This window comes from Amphiura filiformis, chromosome 19 (genome assembly GCF_039555335.1).
Source record: "Amphiura filiformis chromosome 19, Afil_fr2py, whole genome shotgun sequence".
Lineage (NCBI taxonomy): Eukaryota > Metazoa > Echinodermata > Ophiuroidea > Amphilepidida > Amphiuridae > Amphiura > Amphiura filiformis.
Window position 1 is genome coordinate 33,309,796 of NC_092646.1, and position 16,974 is coordinate 33,326,769.

Here is a 16,974-nt window from a genome sequence, read left to right on the forward strand (position 1 = left end):
AGGGGGAAGCTTGTGCATGTCAAGGATAAACCCCCTTGAAAGATAAACAGTACAATGTAGTGTATGGCATTACCTGTGCTGCCTCATCAGACTGTGGTGACTCCTATGTAGGTGAAACTGAACAATCCCTGAAAGCGCTTTTAAATCAACAGAGGCGCCCAAGTTCCAACAAAGCTTTTTTTATTTGATTTGTTCGGGTTTGACAACCCTGGATAACCCAAGAAAGCCTCTATTGAAGCTTATTTCCATTGGGGTCCACTTGAACACCGGGACGGGTTGGGAACAGTCAGGGGTTAACACCCTACTCTTTTCAAACTGGCTGCGAGATACATGTACAGGTATGGCTCTCTGTACACGGGACCGACGGCTTAACATCCCCTCCGAAGGATGGAGTACTTTCATGATTCATTTACCCAATTCTAAATGAACCATGGGGAGAGCGGAAGTCTGAATTTAATCTACAGAAGTTGCCAACTAATTTCAGACTTTTTTTTTTCCAAGTCAATATCCCAGGAAATCGCCACCGCCGGGAATCGAACCCGGGACCTCATGCACTAAAGACAAGTACCCTAAACATTGCGCCACGCTCTCAAATACTTCTTCAATACTGAAGAAGCAGTTATACTTGATAAGCAGGAGAGGTGGTTCGAAAGAGGTGTCAGAGAATAGAGTTTGTCACTTTTAAAACTGGACCTTCATCTAATCAAATGCTTGTAACTTTATTTCTTGGGGTAACCTTGGAATCGGTGGGGTGTCATAATGTACAGGATTAGATAGTGCATGTATTTAAAAAAATTAACCAAAATATGGTTAACATGTAGTTTTAAAATCAGGATACTTTTTGGTGCAGTATATAATGTGTCTTGTTAAAAAAACTATATGGTACTGAAAAAAAATAACATCAGTCAGATATTCACATGAAAGCATTAAATATTAATTTTGAAATGTTACACTTTCGCCACTTATATACACAGCTTAGGTATTTTTTTCTCAAAACCAAGAAATGAACTCACTGTGTTTGTAGGACATTAGCCAAATCTGACAGCAACAAAGCCGTCATATAATGCTGTTGGCGATATTCTGTAGACAGCTCCGTCATCTTATTCTGCTCACCGACCGCCGTCCATGTGGACACAAACGAACTGTAAGAGCTGATACTCTGGATGGACGGTGTCGGGGACGGTGGTTGCGACATAGAGGGCGGCAGGAATGGAAGGTTAAGGGTCACGTAGTGTTCGTGACTGGATACAATACGTAGGAAGTCCAGTTTGAGTTGAGCTAGGGTGGTGGGATCGGCTAGAGCGGTGATTTTGCCAGATACCTGTGAGGGGGGATAAGATGTCAAAATGCAAAAGTAAGTGAATTAAAATGTTTTGTTTGTTTTCGCTCTATTTTCCATGCATTGGCCTATACTGTTGTTCTGCACTGGCATGTTGGCCATGTCCTGGGTTTTGTGTATCCTTTTTAACCTTGTTTGTTCATAAAGTAATAAAATGAATTAATCTTGCAAAGTAGCTCAATTTTAGGCAAGTAGTGGCACAATTTTTTGAGTAGCGGTAAGTGATCACCAAGTAGTCCAATTGTACGTGCATCTAAGACACAGTATTGGCATCCCTGTATTGTACTAATTTTCATTATTTTTCTTTATTTTTTCACAAATTCAATCTAAGCAACTTCCTTAGGCCAAAAAAAAAATTTTTTGTTTGCCCTTTTCTGACCGACCGAAATATCACGAAAATCTTGGGTCGTGTTTTTTTTCCTTTTATAACCTCAAAAAATTTGTAATTTTTTGTAAAATTTTTTTTGAAACAAACGTGGTACTTTAACATCCGCTGTTTACATCATATTAAAAATAATTTTTTTTAAATCAACCTAGCAACCCTCCTGATTTTTTTCAAGAAAGGGCAAGCAATTTTTCTTGGCCTTATCTTGAATTGGCGTCTCCACTTAACTATTACCTGTTTACAGTATATGCGTATGAGGTTGAGCACAAATCCTCTATCCATGAGAGAGAATAGATCTTGCAGGAAGAAAGCTAGGCTAGCATTCAATAGCTGCATCTGACGTACATCCTGTCAAACAGAACAATGTGAAAATAAATTAGGATTAACTGTTAGTTGAAGATTAGAAAGTTTTGTCAGAATTTGCATCTGAACAAGTTTTGTCAGAATTTGCATCATCTGAACAACTTTTGTCAGAATTTGCATCTGAATAATTTTTGTCAGAATTTGCATCTGAATAATTATTGTCAGAATTTGCATCTGAACAACTTTTGTCAGAATTTGCATCTGAATAATTTTTGTCAGAATTTGCATCTGAACAACTTTTGTCAGAATTTGCATCTGAATAATTTTTGTCAGAATTTGCATCTGAACAACTTTTGTCAGAATTTGCATCTGAACAACTTTTGTCAGAATTTGCATCTGAACAAGTTTTGTCAGAATTTGCATCTGAATAATTTTTGTCAGAATTTGCATCTGAACAAGTTTTGTCAGAATTTGCATCTGAACAACTTTTGTCAGAATTTGCATCTGAACAAGTTTTGTCAGAATGTGCATCTGAACAACTTTTGTCAGAATTTGCATCTGAACAAGTTTTGTCAGAATTTGCATCTGAATAATTTTTGTCAGAATTTGCATCTGAACAAGTTTTGTCAGAATTTGCATCTGAACAACTTTTGTCAGAATTTGCATCTGAACAAGTTTTGTCAGAATTTGCATCTGAACAACTTTTGTCAGAATTTGCATCTGAACAACTTTTGTCAGAATTTGCATCTGAATAATTTTTGTCAGAATTTGCATCTGAACAAGTTTTGTCAGAATTTGCATCTGAACAACTTTTGTCAGAATTTGCATCTGAACAACTTTTGTCAGAATTTGCATCTGAATAATTTTTGTCAGAATTTGCATCTGAACAATTTTTGTTAGAATTTGCCTCTGAACAATATTTGTCAGAATTTAGAGAGAGAAAAATCATCCATCTTATAAAGACTTGTTCATCCATACACCCCCATGGAAGTCAAAACATGACCTTAATCTCCCACACAGGGAGTGTGAATTTCAAATGGAGTCACCCATTAAGGTAACCCCACTTGAAATTCACACTCCCTGTGTGTGAGACTAAGGTCATGTCTTCCATAGGGCAGAGATGTCACAGGCTGACCCAAAAAATCCTGAACTTGCGGGCGTGGCGAGCGAAGCTCTCAGCAAACACGGCCGGGGGTCCGGGGCCCGCTTTAGGGGTCGAGGGGCTAAGCCCCCTGGCCAGATGGTTTCTGCACATTTAGCACCACAGTAAAGGCCATTTCAGAGGGTAAGAAGAACAGTTCAAAGCTCCTGGCTTGTGATACACTTTTAATAAAAAGTGCTTCCTTCTTCCAGAAAACATGCTTTAAAGTTTTCAGTTTCCTATGCTTTTATGTACAAGAGTCACTCTTAAGAAAAGTTTTTTGGCTTTATTACATGGACAATATGGCTGATGTTGATATATGTGAAGCAGAAATATAAGACAATAGGGCCACCCAAAAGCAAAAAAATAAATTAAAAAAAAAAAATTTAAAAAAAAATTTTTAAAAAATTAAAAAATTTTTTGAAAATCCGAATTTTTTTTTAATCCCCAAAATCGGAAATCGGATAAATCCGGAAATGTGACATCTCTGATAGGGGGAATGGATTTCAACTGGAATAGCCCATTGAGGATAAAAGGTGTTTCTCAAGAAATTCCAACAAACTAAATTTCCTAATTGTTCAGAGTTACGAGCCATGGATCAAATGTAATCGATCATGAACGCATAAGTTACAAAAAGTCCCACTGACTGGCTTATCTACATTTGTACATTCATGACAACCAGCTATTTGACCCATTGCTCATCGAGCCTGTAGAAGGGGAGGAGACTTCGCCTCTTCTATGCAATAGATGAATACCATCACATACCTGGAACTCTGAGCAATTAGGAATTTTTTTAGAAGCACTTTTTGTTTCACAAGAATATTCAACGATACAAAGGAAAATTCACTTTGGTCAATTACATCATAAACTAGCATACGATATGAAAGATAATCCTTTTCCCAGAATCTGGGGGTCTGAGACTGTGCAGTTGTGTCCCAATTGACCTTTTGATCCTGTTTGTTGTTGAACACATATTTTTAGAACTTCAGAGCTATGGCACATGACCAAAGGCACGTACATGTAAGAATAATTTCATGAGTCTAACACGTATAAAGCGAAAGTGGTTCAGTCATCACTACAAGTATAACACAAATTGTAGACAGGTAGACAGTGTTGACAACAAAGGATTTAGTCTACAGCCTGAATGCCTCTGCTTCATTGAGCCGGAGCCCACAAACTCGGAGGGCACCTTCAACCACACATATTGGGGAGGTCCTCCAACCAAACAACTTGGGAGGGGAAGTTGGGTTAACATTTTTTCACACAAATTCTTTAATCCTTTAAGGGATCTAAAATGAGCGTTTATTGCGTTTCGACAGTATTTTTTGAGGGACATGAGCGCACCTCAGACCTATCGAATTGCATTCTGAATACGAAGCATGTCTTTCTGATCTCAAATAATTTTCATTTTTGAAAATCACAATATAATACCAATTTTATGACAAATTATAAAATTTGATATTTTTCAAATTTTTGATATATAACAGTCCTCGAGTTTAAATTATATAAATCTAATGATATATTCTTAAAGTGTATGTAGCAGGGAGGAAAAGTCGACGGTCAATTGAAAATTTTGACCTTTCATATTGAAGATATAGATTTTTTTCCCAAAAAGACCTTTTTTTTGTTGATGTTTTGGGAAAAAAAATCCATATCTTCAATACGAAAGGTCAAAATTTTCAATTGATCGTCGGCATTTCATCCCACCTACATACATCGCTAAGTATAAATCATCAGATTTATAAAGTTTACTTCGAGTACTGTTAAATATCAAAATATCAATTTTAATGATTTGCCATAAAATGTGTATTAAATTGCAATTTCAAAAACCAAAATTATTTGATATCAGAATGACATTCTTCGTATTCAGAATGCAATTCGATATGTCTGATGTGCTCTAATGTCCCAAAATAAATACTGTCCAAACGCTCATACCCCAGCCCTTAAAAAATCATGCACAATTTCAAAATGCGGCTGGATTTGTGCCACCAGAAATAATAAAACATTTATCACAAGAACTGTGCTGGTAGAATCATTGGTGCAATACCAGACAAAATACAACATTATAATATTGGCAGGTGTGCCTACCTGTGACTGCAAATGCAGTGAGCATGAAAAATGCAAAGTTATTACATTAATGTATGATGAAATCAAATTTATCTTTATACATGAAATTATTACACTACAGCTGTAAGATGTACATAGATGAAATGATGAAATACATAGATGAAATACATAGATGAAATATATCAAGTTTGGGTTCATAATAACCAGTGTGCAAATTATGAAGGGAATCAGGTAGTCTCAAACTCGATAATTCCTTGAATTAGGCAGACTGCCAAGACTTCTGGTAGTCCATAAATTATAAAAATATTTCCTTGCAGAGATATGGTGCCAAATCACAGACGATTTCTTACACTTCCCACAATGCATTTCAACCTTGTACTGACTCCAACCTGCTACCGCGAAAATAACAACGCACAAATATAATTCCTTTCATGTTTAAGTCAATGTAAGGAACTTAGAATCACAAATTTAAAAACAACGGAAGCAGTTCAAAAGTTGAAAAGCGCGAACAAATTAATCGCGCAAAAATGTGCACTTTGACAGTCTCCTTACCTTATTGTATCTTGCCACTATATCGTGAACCACAAGGTTGACAATGCTGACTATGTCATTGCAGAAACTCTCGGGGAATCTTGTACGACGTGGCGAACCCAGGCGATCTTTCTCGCACAGATACTGGGCCATACTCTTTACCTGTTGGTTGAAATGAAATGTTAATACAAGCTGGTGATTTATCTGTTACCAATTTTAAAATTATGTGTGTTTTAAGTATTGCTAATTCTGGCTACTCACTGACCTTCTACCTGTGTGCACTCTAAGATCGTCAGACAAATGTTTATTAAAAATTCCACGATCTAATTATTCTCCAGGAGACCGTGCTTTTTCTACTATTGCACCAAAACTTTGGAACTTGCTTCCCTATAATTAGAGACAATCAATTTCTGTTGATCAGTTCAAATCTGGATTCAAGACTTTCTTATTTAATGCTGCATATATAATATGCCAACTTTAATGCTTGATTTATCATGCTTATATACTGCTCTGTATTTCTGTTTTACATGTATTAAGGATTCTTTGGTTCATGTTGATTGTATTTTGTATGAAATTGTATAGAGCTAACAATTTGGATAGTTGATTTGTTTTATTCAGCTATACTTTTTGTTAACTCTGTTTTCATGTTTTTCATGTATTCTTGCTTGTATCTGGGTTTTTTTTCCGGCCTTGGATTAGATTTAATTTTCTAGATAAATGGCGCATAGAAACATACAGAAACTCAAAATTACAAATTTAAGGATAAAAGACGCATAGCACAAAATCTTACACACCTAAAAATAAAATTAACACATTAACAGTACCTGAACTTCAAACAAAACTACTGACCATGAGTTCAAAGAAGAACCATGCGTGATTGAGAGCCATCTCCTTTGCTTTCCCATTGCATACAACGAGCTGTAAGGCTATCTCCTCATGTAAAACCTGAAAATTGAAAATCATACAAATACAGAATTCAACTTAATCTTTCACTCCATGACCACTTCTGCTTTTCTTACAGTGCCCCTTATTGGTTAATTACATGATATAATCATCCAAGTCACCAATCAAAATAGAGTTTAGCAATTTAAAGCTGAATCCCCTTCAGTCTTACTAACTATTCTTACCATATCTCTGATTGGCTCAGAGACGTTGGTACGTTACTTATGATGATAAGAAAATAGGTACCGCTAGAATGTACCTCATTTCTTAACATATATAATGAACCACTTGTCTTGAATCACTGAAATTTCAGTGAAGTAATTGGATTCCTTGCCCTATAATATACATAACTTTTGTTACCAGTGTGTAAGTTATTTTTTGAGAAAAATGCAAAATTAGTCATAAAATTTATCAAGGAGTGTATAGTACCTACCTTCTTGGGCGGTACTCTGCCACCTAGACCAAGCACAGGTACATTGCCCATCCCCGTTGTACTGTTGCGATTACCCTGCTTTCCTGCCGTGTTTCTTTCGCTACCAAACCGGTTGTGCAAGATGCCCTCAACCTCTTCATCCGGAGAGCTTGCGATCTGTAGGCTAGCGCTGCTTGTGTTACGCATGTGGCCAAATTGCTGCTTGATGGAGAAACTGGTGGAGCGTGTCACGGTGCCGTAGCTACCTGCACTGCCTGGTGTTGTTGGGGTGGAACCTATAATGAGAAACATGTCTACATTAGAGGACGAGAAAAGATGAAAATCCAAAACAGTTGGTACCGAGCCCTGTTAAATCCCATTATCGATCGGGAAAATCTCCTGTGAAATCTCACAAATCATGCACATTTTCACTCTAGTTTAGCTTTGACTTCCACCTGCTTCCACCACTTTTTTTCTCCAATTCTAAATGTAAATCCCATGTGACCTTTATGCTCCTACTGAGTATTTTGAGAAAATAGGTTTCTCAAGCTCCCTGCAAATTTTCTCTACATGGTTCCTAGGATCACTCATGTCCTTTAAATTTTCTCTTCATACTTTATATAAGATGTTTTCAAATATGGTTGTATGGGTCATAGAAAGTGTCAAATTCTGCGCAAATTAAAATTGACAAACTCAAGAGACGAATCTCACAAACTAAGTTCAGGAGAAATGATTATCTGATTCTTGCGAAATATGTTCCCCCGTGTTAAGTCGGTACAGTATGTTGAAGCCTTGCAGCTTTTTTTGGCACAGTGTACCAACTCTGGGACTGTTATAGCAGCTAATTTGGCATTTTTACATGTTTTTTTAAGTTAGGGTTTGTGCTATCTGAACATCATATAGGAAGTGATGAAGCACAATCAGTAGGAACTCAACCATCCTAGTTTTGAGATATGGGCCAAATAATGTGTGTAGGGGTGATAAAATCAAAATTGACTTTGAAGGGAAAAGCATTCTTCTCTCACATGAAAATATTTTTTGATGAAATTTCGAAGGGAAAATGTTAAACAAGTGACCTTTTGACTCCCATCCAACTTCGATAATTGTCAAAAATTGTGAAATTATTCCGAAAGATTAAACTTGATTTTCTCTGGTGCTTTCTTTTTAATGTACTGTTGTTCCAATTGTTGTAACTCTGTTACCAAAGGTCGTATTGACAAGGGGTTTTCACTAATGTGGAACGTTTGAATACGCTGAAAATGAAAATGGACGAACCCAAGATTGACCAGGGCTACTTGAGACTGATTTTGCTTGATCGCATCACATATATCGAGTGAAAATACAGAAAACAATATGAATGCCATCAATATACTCACCACTAGATGCATCATCTTCACCATCAGGGGCCATAAATACAAACTGTATGTAAGAGCTAAGCAATGAGTTACGGCCATGGGTATCTGCTGCGTTATCGAGCAAGCTGTGTATGCGAGCCACTACGTGTGCGATGGTCTCAAATGATACTTGACCCATATTCACTAGAAAAGAACACAAACAGACATAATTATTAACAATATGACAATATTGATATTGATCTGGGATGTCTGGAACACAAGGAATCAATGGCAAATAATGAAAGACAGAGATAAAAAGACTAGTTTGTGTCTGAAATTCTGGCAACTAGACAGAAAATGCCGTACTGCGCAGGGCGGCAACCAATCATGGCGCGATTTAGTCTTTCTATCTCTGTCTGTCTTTCATTATAGTTATGACATTTCGCTAAAAACATAGCCTAGAGTGTACAAAGACAGTATGCATCAGTATCCATGCATTTGGCATCACTATCCTGAGTCCTGAGGAAGAATAATTATTTTGCCTTTGAGGTTAGAGTCATCATCATCATCTTCCAATACTGTGCAGAAACCTCCGCTGGAGTATATTCGCACATTAGTTGTAGTGCATTCAAGCAAGTGCAGACAAGAACTGGTGCTGATCCAAAACTATATACAAGGTGAATGTGCAGCTAAAAAGATGACTGGAAAGTGGATTGGTTAAGTGAAGGAGACACCACACACTCTGGACTTGAAGACGTCTAGATTTAGAGAATAACGATAGGAATTTTTATTTTGACTATCCTCTACCGTGTGATAGATGACAGGTAGGTCCAATATTTTGAGTAGTGGATGCAGGCACAGCCGGTATCCACTACGATAAAAATATTGGACCTGCCTGTCGTCTATCATAGGTAGAGGATAGTCAAAATTAAAATTCCTATCGTTTATTCTCATTCTTAGTCAGTTAAATATAATTTTAATAACTGTAAACTATTTTTTTAAGCAAAAATTAAGTTACTGTCATAAAAACTCCCCCCTTTCTAAAATGAACGAAACTTGTTTACAACTTCACATCTTTTGTTGCGCATACTGCTAGTGCGTGTGAGTATTCCGCACTGCGTCTACGCATACAACGCGATACATACGCGCACCTCTATGAGCGTGTTACGTGTTATCAACACTCATGATGACGTGGGGTCGTCTACAGCCTGATAGACGACACCCAAAATCATGCGATTGTCCAATCAGATTATGTGTCTACGTAATAGACCACTCCCACTGACTAAGAATGGTGAATCAACAACTTCCTGGGGCAATGAGTTCCACAGACGGATAGTGTCTGGGAAGAAAGAGCCTTGCAGTAAAGCTGTGCGGGAGAGTGTACATAGGTTTGTGCATGTATATAGTGTGTCTCGTCTTGTTGAGAGTAACACCATGTCCTGCAGGGCATATGCGCACGCCGTATAATGGCGATTTGTCCATACACTAGCAACAAAGGCTCGAATTTCAGGGAGGCCACCGAGGCCATTGTCTGCCCTATTTTTCAGTTTTGGCCCTGGTGCCCCAAATCTTTGTCAACTGCATGGTGGATGTTTGTACACATGTAGCATGCGTTTTAGGCAGAGCGCATTACTTGCACAACTCAAGCAAGCACATACTTTCAATCAAAGTTAACCGGCGCATGGAGAATTAACACTATTTTACCCTCCATGAGAGAATAGTCAATTCTCTTTGGTTCTGTCACATTGGACAATTCTATTTGAAATGCACACTCCCCCTGTGGAAGATTTTGGAAATATCTTCCACAGGGGGAGTATGAATTTCAAATGGAATAACACATTAACAGCTCCATTTGAATTTCATACACCCTCTGAGAAAGATTCAACCTGAATCTTCCACAGAGGGAGGGTGAGTTTTAAATAGAGTTGATCAATGTGCTAGTTCCATTTGAAAGTTATACTCCCTCTGTGGAATAGTTTTCCAAAATCTTCCACAGGGGGAGTGTGAATTTTAAATGGAATCGCCCATTCTTTGATAAAATGCATGACAAGGTCCTTACCTAAGTGTCCGGCAACTATAGGTGGATGGGTCATCATCAACACCAGCTTATTCAAGATGATGTGCAGGAATTTGACCAACGGTTCTGCTACCGACTCGGTCAGCTCAATGGTGCTACGGATCAGATCTGATTCCATGTTCTGCTCACCGATGAGACGTGGGATCTTGCCCTCCTCAATGGAATGACAGAGGCTTAAGAAACGATCTATGTATTTGTCCTGTAAAAGCAATGTTAAATATAAGTAATGTAAGAATAGTGTATTTTAACCCTAACTGCCCTGAATGCTACAATACTACCAGCTGGATGCAGACCCATTCAGAAATACAGAAATCTTCTAACCTCCAGAAGGGTGGTTGTAACCCTGGAATTATGGATATTTTTGGGCCTCATAACTGCTAAATTATCAGCCTAAGTTTACATATTATTTAGAATGGCTGTGAGGTCAAATTTGGGCAAAAATTCTCATTTTTGGAGGAAATACCCCCCAAAGAAACTTTTTTGGCTCAATATTTTTGGACCACATACATGTGACAAAAATTCCTTGGGTAAATTTTTTTTTTATTAATTTTTAAAAACTAAATAAAATATCTAGGACCCATTTTTTATTTTTTTGAATTTTGACCAACTTTGAGAAAAAAAAAAACATTTTGGGGTATTTTCTCCAAAAATGAGCATTTTTGCCAAAATTTGACCTCACGGATATATTCATCAAGTCTTTGCCATTCTAAATATGTATCCTTTCATATACTTTAGACCAACAATTTAGCACTTTAAGTTTCTGTAATTCCAGGGTTAAGAGTAGTTAGAAATCTCACTTGGGTTTATATCAAGATGTCATTTTTCTTCCAAACCGAGTACTGCTATCTTGGAGTGCAACTTAACAGCTAGAGCACAACCTGGAGAACATTTAACAATATGCTAGGGATATGGGAAGAGGCCCAATTTCAAAATACAGTGAGCAATACACGAGTATCAATAGAAAAGGTTTGATAAGGGATATATGCTATGGCAATTAACAATTTTCGCCAACATGCCAGGGCCATTGCTATGGCTTGGAAAACTAGGGATTATTTTTTAAAGTTTGAGTGGGGTAGCATAATGTTAAACACAAACGATGCCCTTTTTAAGCCTGGGGGAGGGATAGCCGATAGGAGACTGTCTTGTGCAACAAGAATTTTCGCAGCCCATTGCGCTAGCACTACTTAGCATTTACCCACTTCTGGCACCAGAGGAGGCTTAAAGGCATTCCTACAATGCACTATGATTGGGAAATTTGCTCAATATAACCTAATTTTAAAGGCAAAGTCCCCATTGCCACACACACAAAATGGTAATTTTAAAACTGCAGCCAACGAGTTAATAGTTGAGACTTAGGAATGATATTTGATTTTCTTACAGGAAACATTCATATTGTCCCCCTGCATTAATTTTATTCCTAAGTCTCGATGTTTTGAATGTTAAATAATAGGATGAAAACACCAGATATTTGCACACAATTCCAATGCAAGGTATGATCAACTGTACCATATGTGTACAAAAGCCAGACATACAAGGTCAGAAACCCCATTGGGTTGTGGGAATGTCTTTAAACATCCTCTGTTCTGGCACTGAGCAGTCAAAGTTGCCTTCTATGATCACATTTCCTTCCAGTCAAATGTGTCATCATCATCACCACTGCCATTGTCATCATCATATTCATTTCTTATCCCCACCCCCCATACCCCACCCCCACCGATTTTGCCTTTGCCATGGCCTTACCTGTGCATGTAGAGAAGACACAGCTTTCACTTCGATGCTAAACAATGGTTTATGTCCATCAACCCATTTCATGGTTGGTAACTGTACCTAGAAATTCACACAAAATAATATTCTCAACATCAATAACAAGAATGCAGAATTGCAATGGGCTATTCCTGTTGAAATCCACACTACCCCTGTGGAAGAATTTGGAAATATCTTCCACAGGGGGAGCATGTTTTTCAAACGTAATTGGTCAGAGTTATTCATTCTTCTACGTGATCGCCAGCGCTTACCTTGACCACGGAAGGAATAAAAAATTAACTTTACATGCATGTGTACTCTTGTCTCTTTCATAACAGACACATTTCAAGACGTAATCAAATCAAAGGATATATTTCAGTTTCAATAGCCAAAACATCATTTAGATACAATAACAGGTTAATTTAATCAAAGCTTAAAGAGCATTTCATGACTCCAGCATCCTCTTTTTAGGACAGATTTAAATAAATATCCAAGAAAAAAAGCTTGTTCCTAAAATTTCAGTTGATTCTGATTTTGTGTTTGTGAGTTATGCATGATTATGTGTATTACACTGCTCTATTGGCCACTGTGTTGTAATTTTGTTCCGGTGTACCAGAACGTAATTCAAATTTGATGATGATTTTGCTGAATGAATTAATCTGCAAGAAATGTTTTGTACATTATAAACTTTTTTTGAGAAAAGTGGGGGATGAGGCTGTGGATCAGCAAATGCCCCTTTAATAGATATACTAGTAGTATAATCGATTCTTAATATCCGAGGCAGCCCAGACCAGAACAGTCAGAGATTTATTTCATCAAAAATAATCATATGTATGAACTTAATTCATTTCACAACCACACATGGATTAAGTGTGAATAAATTGGATGTGAACTAGAACCCAAAGCATAATCAGGGATTTTACATTGGTTATGCTAGGGTTAGTTCCTGGTGGGTTGCCAGATTGATCGAAAAATGCTCACTTTGATCAGAGTTGCCAAACCTGTGATTTGGTAGCCCAATTGGGCGACTTTTGAAGATTTTCTCCTTGTCTTTTGACAATTTCCTGACCCACAGAAACCAATGGCTACTTTTCAACATTGGCTCCTGCGACTTCAATAGTTTCCTGTCCCATAGAAACCAATGGTAAAGAGAAAAATTGGGTGACTTTTCGATTATTTTACCCGCGATTCGGGCTGAAATCTTTTGGCAACCCTGACTTTGATCAAAGATAACGGGGCATATGGCAAAACAATCCACAGGCATGATTTTTGGCCACCATGAAATCGATTCAAATTAGGCTTAGAATTAGTAATATCAGTTGGTTATAAAGGCTTTCCCAAAATGATTAGAACTACATACTTCACATGTAGGTTAGGCCTACCGTATTGTTTGTAATAAACGCCCTGGGGGCGTTGCATTTTTTTCCAAAACGGGGCGTTTATTGAAGGTGAATTGTCAGTGAAAAAAAGTTTAAAATCGGATTAAATTTCCCGATGGTGCTCCTGTAGGAAGGAGGGATTTATGACTACACTAATGGCGACGCCCATGGAAAATATCATTTTCGTGGTAAATACATCAAAATTACACCCACACGCGCATCATCAAGCAAGAATCTGGTGAAATTCTACCATAATTAAGCAATGGAGTGGATGGAAGTGCGAGTTATAATAGGTTTTGTCCATGCAATTTACAGATCGTCCATGACAAGACTGACTGACTGATGCCGGTTTTAAGCTTACTCACACGATATAGCATGGAAATGTTTGCATTTTTGTCAATTTTTCACAGAAAAATTGGAGGGGGGCGTTTATTAGAGGGGGAGCGTTTATTACAAACAATACGGAATATAATATTAACATCATAAGTTTGTAGCCAAGGTGGATCTTGGGCAGTACAAGTTATAGAAAAGATATTGTTATATTATTAAGAGTAGAGTAAAACAGCCTGATTATACAATGTATGTAAAAAGCTAATCGTATGTATACATAGTCATGACTGAGTCAATCAAATTTGTTAACATATGAACAACAAAGGCCAATAAGTTAGGTCTCTGGATTTATATAGTCTATTCAGTATACATTTTAAGATGGCACATGACCCTGCTCATTTTCCACTTGAATAACTATAATTATCTATCATAAAAGGATATTTTCAGTTGTGGCAACATTCACTAAAGCTACTGTACCACATATTTTCCAAAATTTTTGTATACCATTTGATCTTTGTCTGCCCTGGGGACCCATGTACTTTCCAAAGGTCATGCATCATCTTATAGTGAACGGACTATTATCACCAACATTTGTTTCATTAGTCTTCCTTCACCACCATCGGGCTATTCCAGGTGAGATCCATACACCCCTTATGGAACACATTGCCTTAATCTCAAATGGAGTCACCCATTCAGTTAACCCCATTTGAAATTCACACTCCCTGTGTGGAAGATTAACATCATGTCTTCCATAGGGGATAAGAATTTCAAACTGGAATAGCACATTTCAATATAAACTGCCTCGTGTCAGAACAGTCGACCGATAACTCCTGCTGCTAATTATAACTCCTGCTGTCTTAATAATGTAGACCTCCATTTCGCTTACAAAAAGTGCCTTGTTCAAATTCAACAAATTATATATGCATCTTGATCTTCCAATTACTAAAATAAAACAAGCATTTTCACAATATAAATGGAGCATGTTGGATCAAGCCTTTCTGTTTTGTGACTTGTTGGCAGGGTTCGGTTTTTGCCGGCAAAAACCTGTTTTTGCCGACAAAGTGGCAATAACTGGCAAAAACCTGTTTTTGCCAGTTTTTGCCTGGTTTAAACCGGCAAAAATGGCAAAAACTTATGTATAGTAGTCACTCAAATGTTAACAAGTACACAGAAAGCTCATAAACAGTAAACATACACAGTTGTGTAAGTTTTAATGAATCATTCAACATATTTTTTGTCTCATCAAGTCCTTAAAAGTTTTGAATTTGATATGCCAGATTTCAGTTAAATGCACTAAGTGAGCAATGAAAATGCATGCCTTTAATTTCTTAATATGTTATTTTTAATTACAAAATCTGGCCTTGTTACACTCCGGAAATAATTTTTTAATTTAATAATTCATTTTGAGATCAAAAATCTGAACTTTAAATCACTTTTTTAGTTTTTGCCATTTTTGCCGGCAAAAACTGTTTTTGCCAAGCGCTTAAAACCGTGGTTAAAACCGCGGTTTTTTTCCACCTGCGGCAAAAACCTGCGAACCCTGCTTGTTGGTAATGGTGTACATACGCAACTGAATATGAAGTGACAATATTGCTGACTGCCAAAACTACATGGTTAGGCCTGCTATATCGAAGGGTTCACCATTTTGAACGTTTGCTATGTCGAAGGTTTGTTATGAAATAAGGTTCGCTATGTCGAATATATCCCTAACAATAACAAATCATATTTTATATTCAATATGGCATATTCAACATAGCGAACCTTATTTTTCGACATAGCGAACCTTATTTTTCCACTTGGCGAATCTTCAACATAACGGGCATACACCAACAACTGTACAGTACATTGCAGTCCTACATGTCCATGTATGGGAAATGTTGTATGCATGCACACATATATCATCATCTATATAGTCTATCAGTGCCTGATCTGACTATATGACTACTAGTACTATATAACATTCTATGAACATTACAGTGCATGTGTGAAAACAAGGTGTAGCTAAACCATCTTGGGCTCTATAGATAACATAAATTATATATGTCACATTATAATCACTGACAAGCATTTGTTTATTGCATGTGCAATTTAATTTTGATACATGGCTGATGCAAAGATGTGTACATAAATATAAATGTAATGCAAGGTACAAGTGTAGTAAGGTCATGTACATTTGTAAAGCTATGTATGCAATAATGCAATGCAATGTAATAATGCAAATACTGGGCACAAAACGTATCCATACACTTTAAACAAAATTATTATTTTAACGACACATACCGAATATAATAATCAATAGATGGATAATTTTGTTCTGCATATTTTGATACCTCATTTGGCACAATGCAACTTTATTCACTCAAGTTATACCAATTTGAATGGAAACAGAGATCATTTCAAAAGTGACACATTTGGGATATTTCTTCCTTCAGGGCGATTCCCACCGGCTTTTTTAACAGGCTCATTACAGTGTGACAGATAACAGGTAACACTAACTCCCTGTGCTCATAATTAGCAAGTTTTGAGAAAAAAATCTTTGTCACATCTGAAATGCTCTTCCAATTGGTATAAGTTGGGAAAATGAAGTAGCAATGTGCCGATTTAGGTATCAAAATACTCAAGACAAAATTCTCCATCGATTGACAAGCTTCTTCATAGGTTTAGTGTCTTTAAGATATTGCTTTTGTTTTGAGTGTTTTGATACTTTATTGTGCGCTGTATATTTTGTTCATGTCAGTCTATACATAGGCAATCTTTCATTAAAACACTATTTTGATCACATATTATCTTCTCATTTTATCAACAGATAAAATTGTTTTGTTTTGTTTATGTAATGCTGGCTTGGTATATGACATGTAAGTGGAATGAGTTAATTATAATGGTTATTTATCTACCATGTTTTTTAGGAAAGGCTCCTGTTATTGCAATCAGTGGCAGTACCAGGGGAGGTATGGGGGCATCCCCTCCCTCCTTACCACCTCCCTCCCCAAC

At 37.1% G+C, this 16,974-nt stretch overlaps 1 protein-coding gene across 4 annotated transcripts in view; it reads right to left on the reverse strand.

The window, feature by feature from the left end:
• LOC140141197 (dedicator of cytokinesis protein 7-like) overlaps nt 1–16,974 on the reverse strand; it is an 85,413-nt gene that overhangs the window by 38,439 nt on the left and 30,000 nt on the right. For all 4 annotated transcript variants that reach the window (XM_072162997.1, XM_072162996.1, XM_072162999.1 and 1 more), the window contains 8 exons: nt 12,272–12,358; nt 10,514–10,730; nt 8,497–8,658; nt 7,142–7,416; nt 6,616–6,711; nt 5,788–5,928; nt 1,959–2,072; nt 1,014–1,321 (listed from right to left, as the gene is read on the reverse strand). In XM_072162997.1, the coding sequence (XP_072019098.1) occupies nt 1,014–1,321; nt 1,959–2,072; nt 5,788–5,928; nt 6,616–6,711; nt 7,142–7,416; nt 8,497–8,658; nt 10,514–10,730; nt 12,272–12,358 (1,400 nt within the window). The remainder of the gene's footprint in view (nt 1–1,013; nt 1,322–1,958; nt 2,073–5,787; nt 5,929–6,615; nt 6,712–7,141; nt 7,417–8,496; nt 8,659–10,513; nt 10,731–12,271; nt 12,359–16,974) is intronic.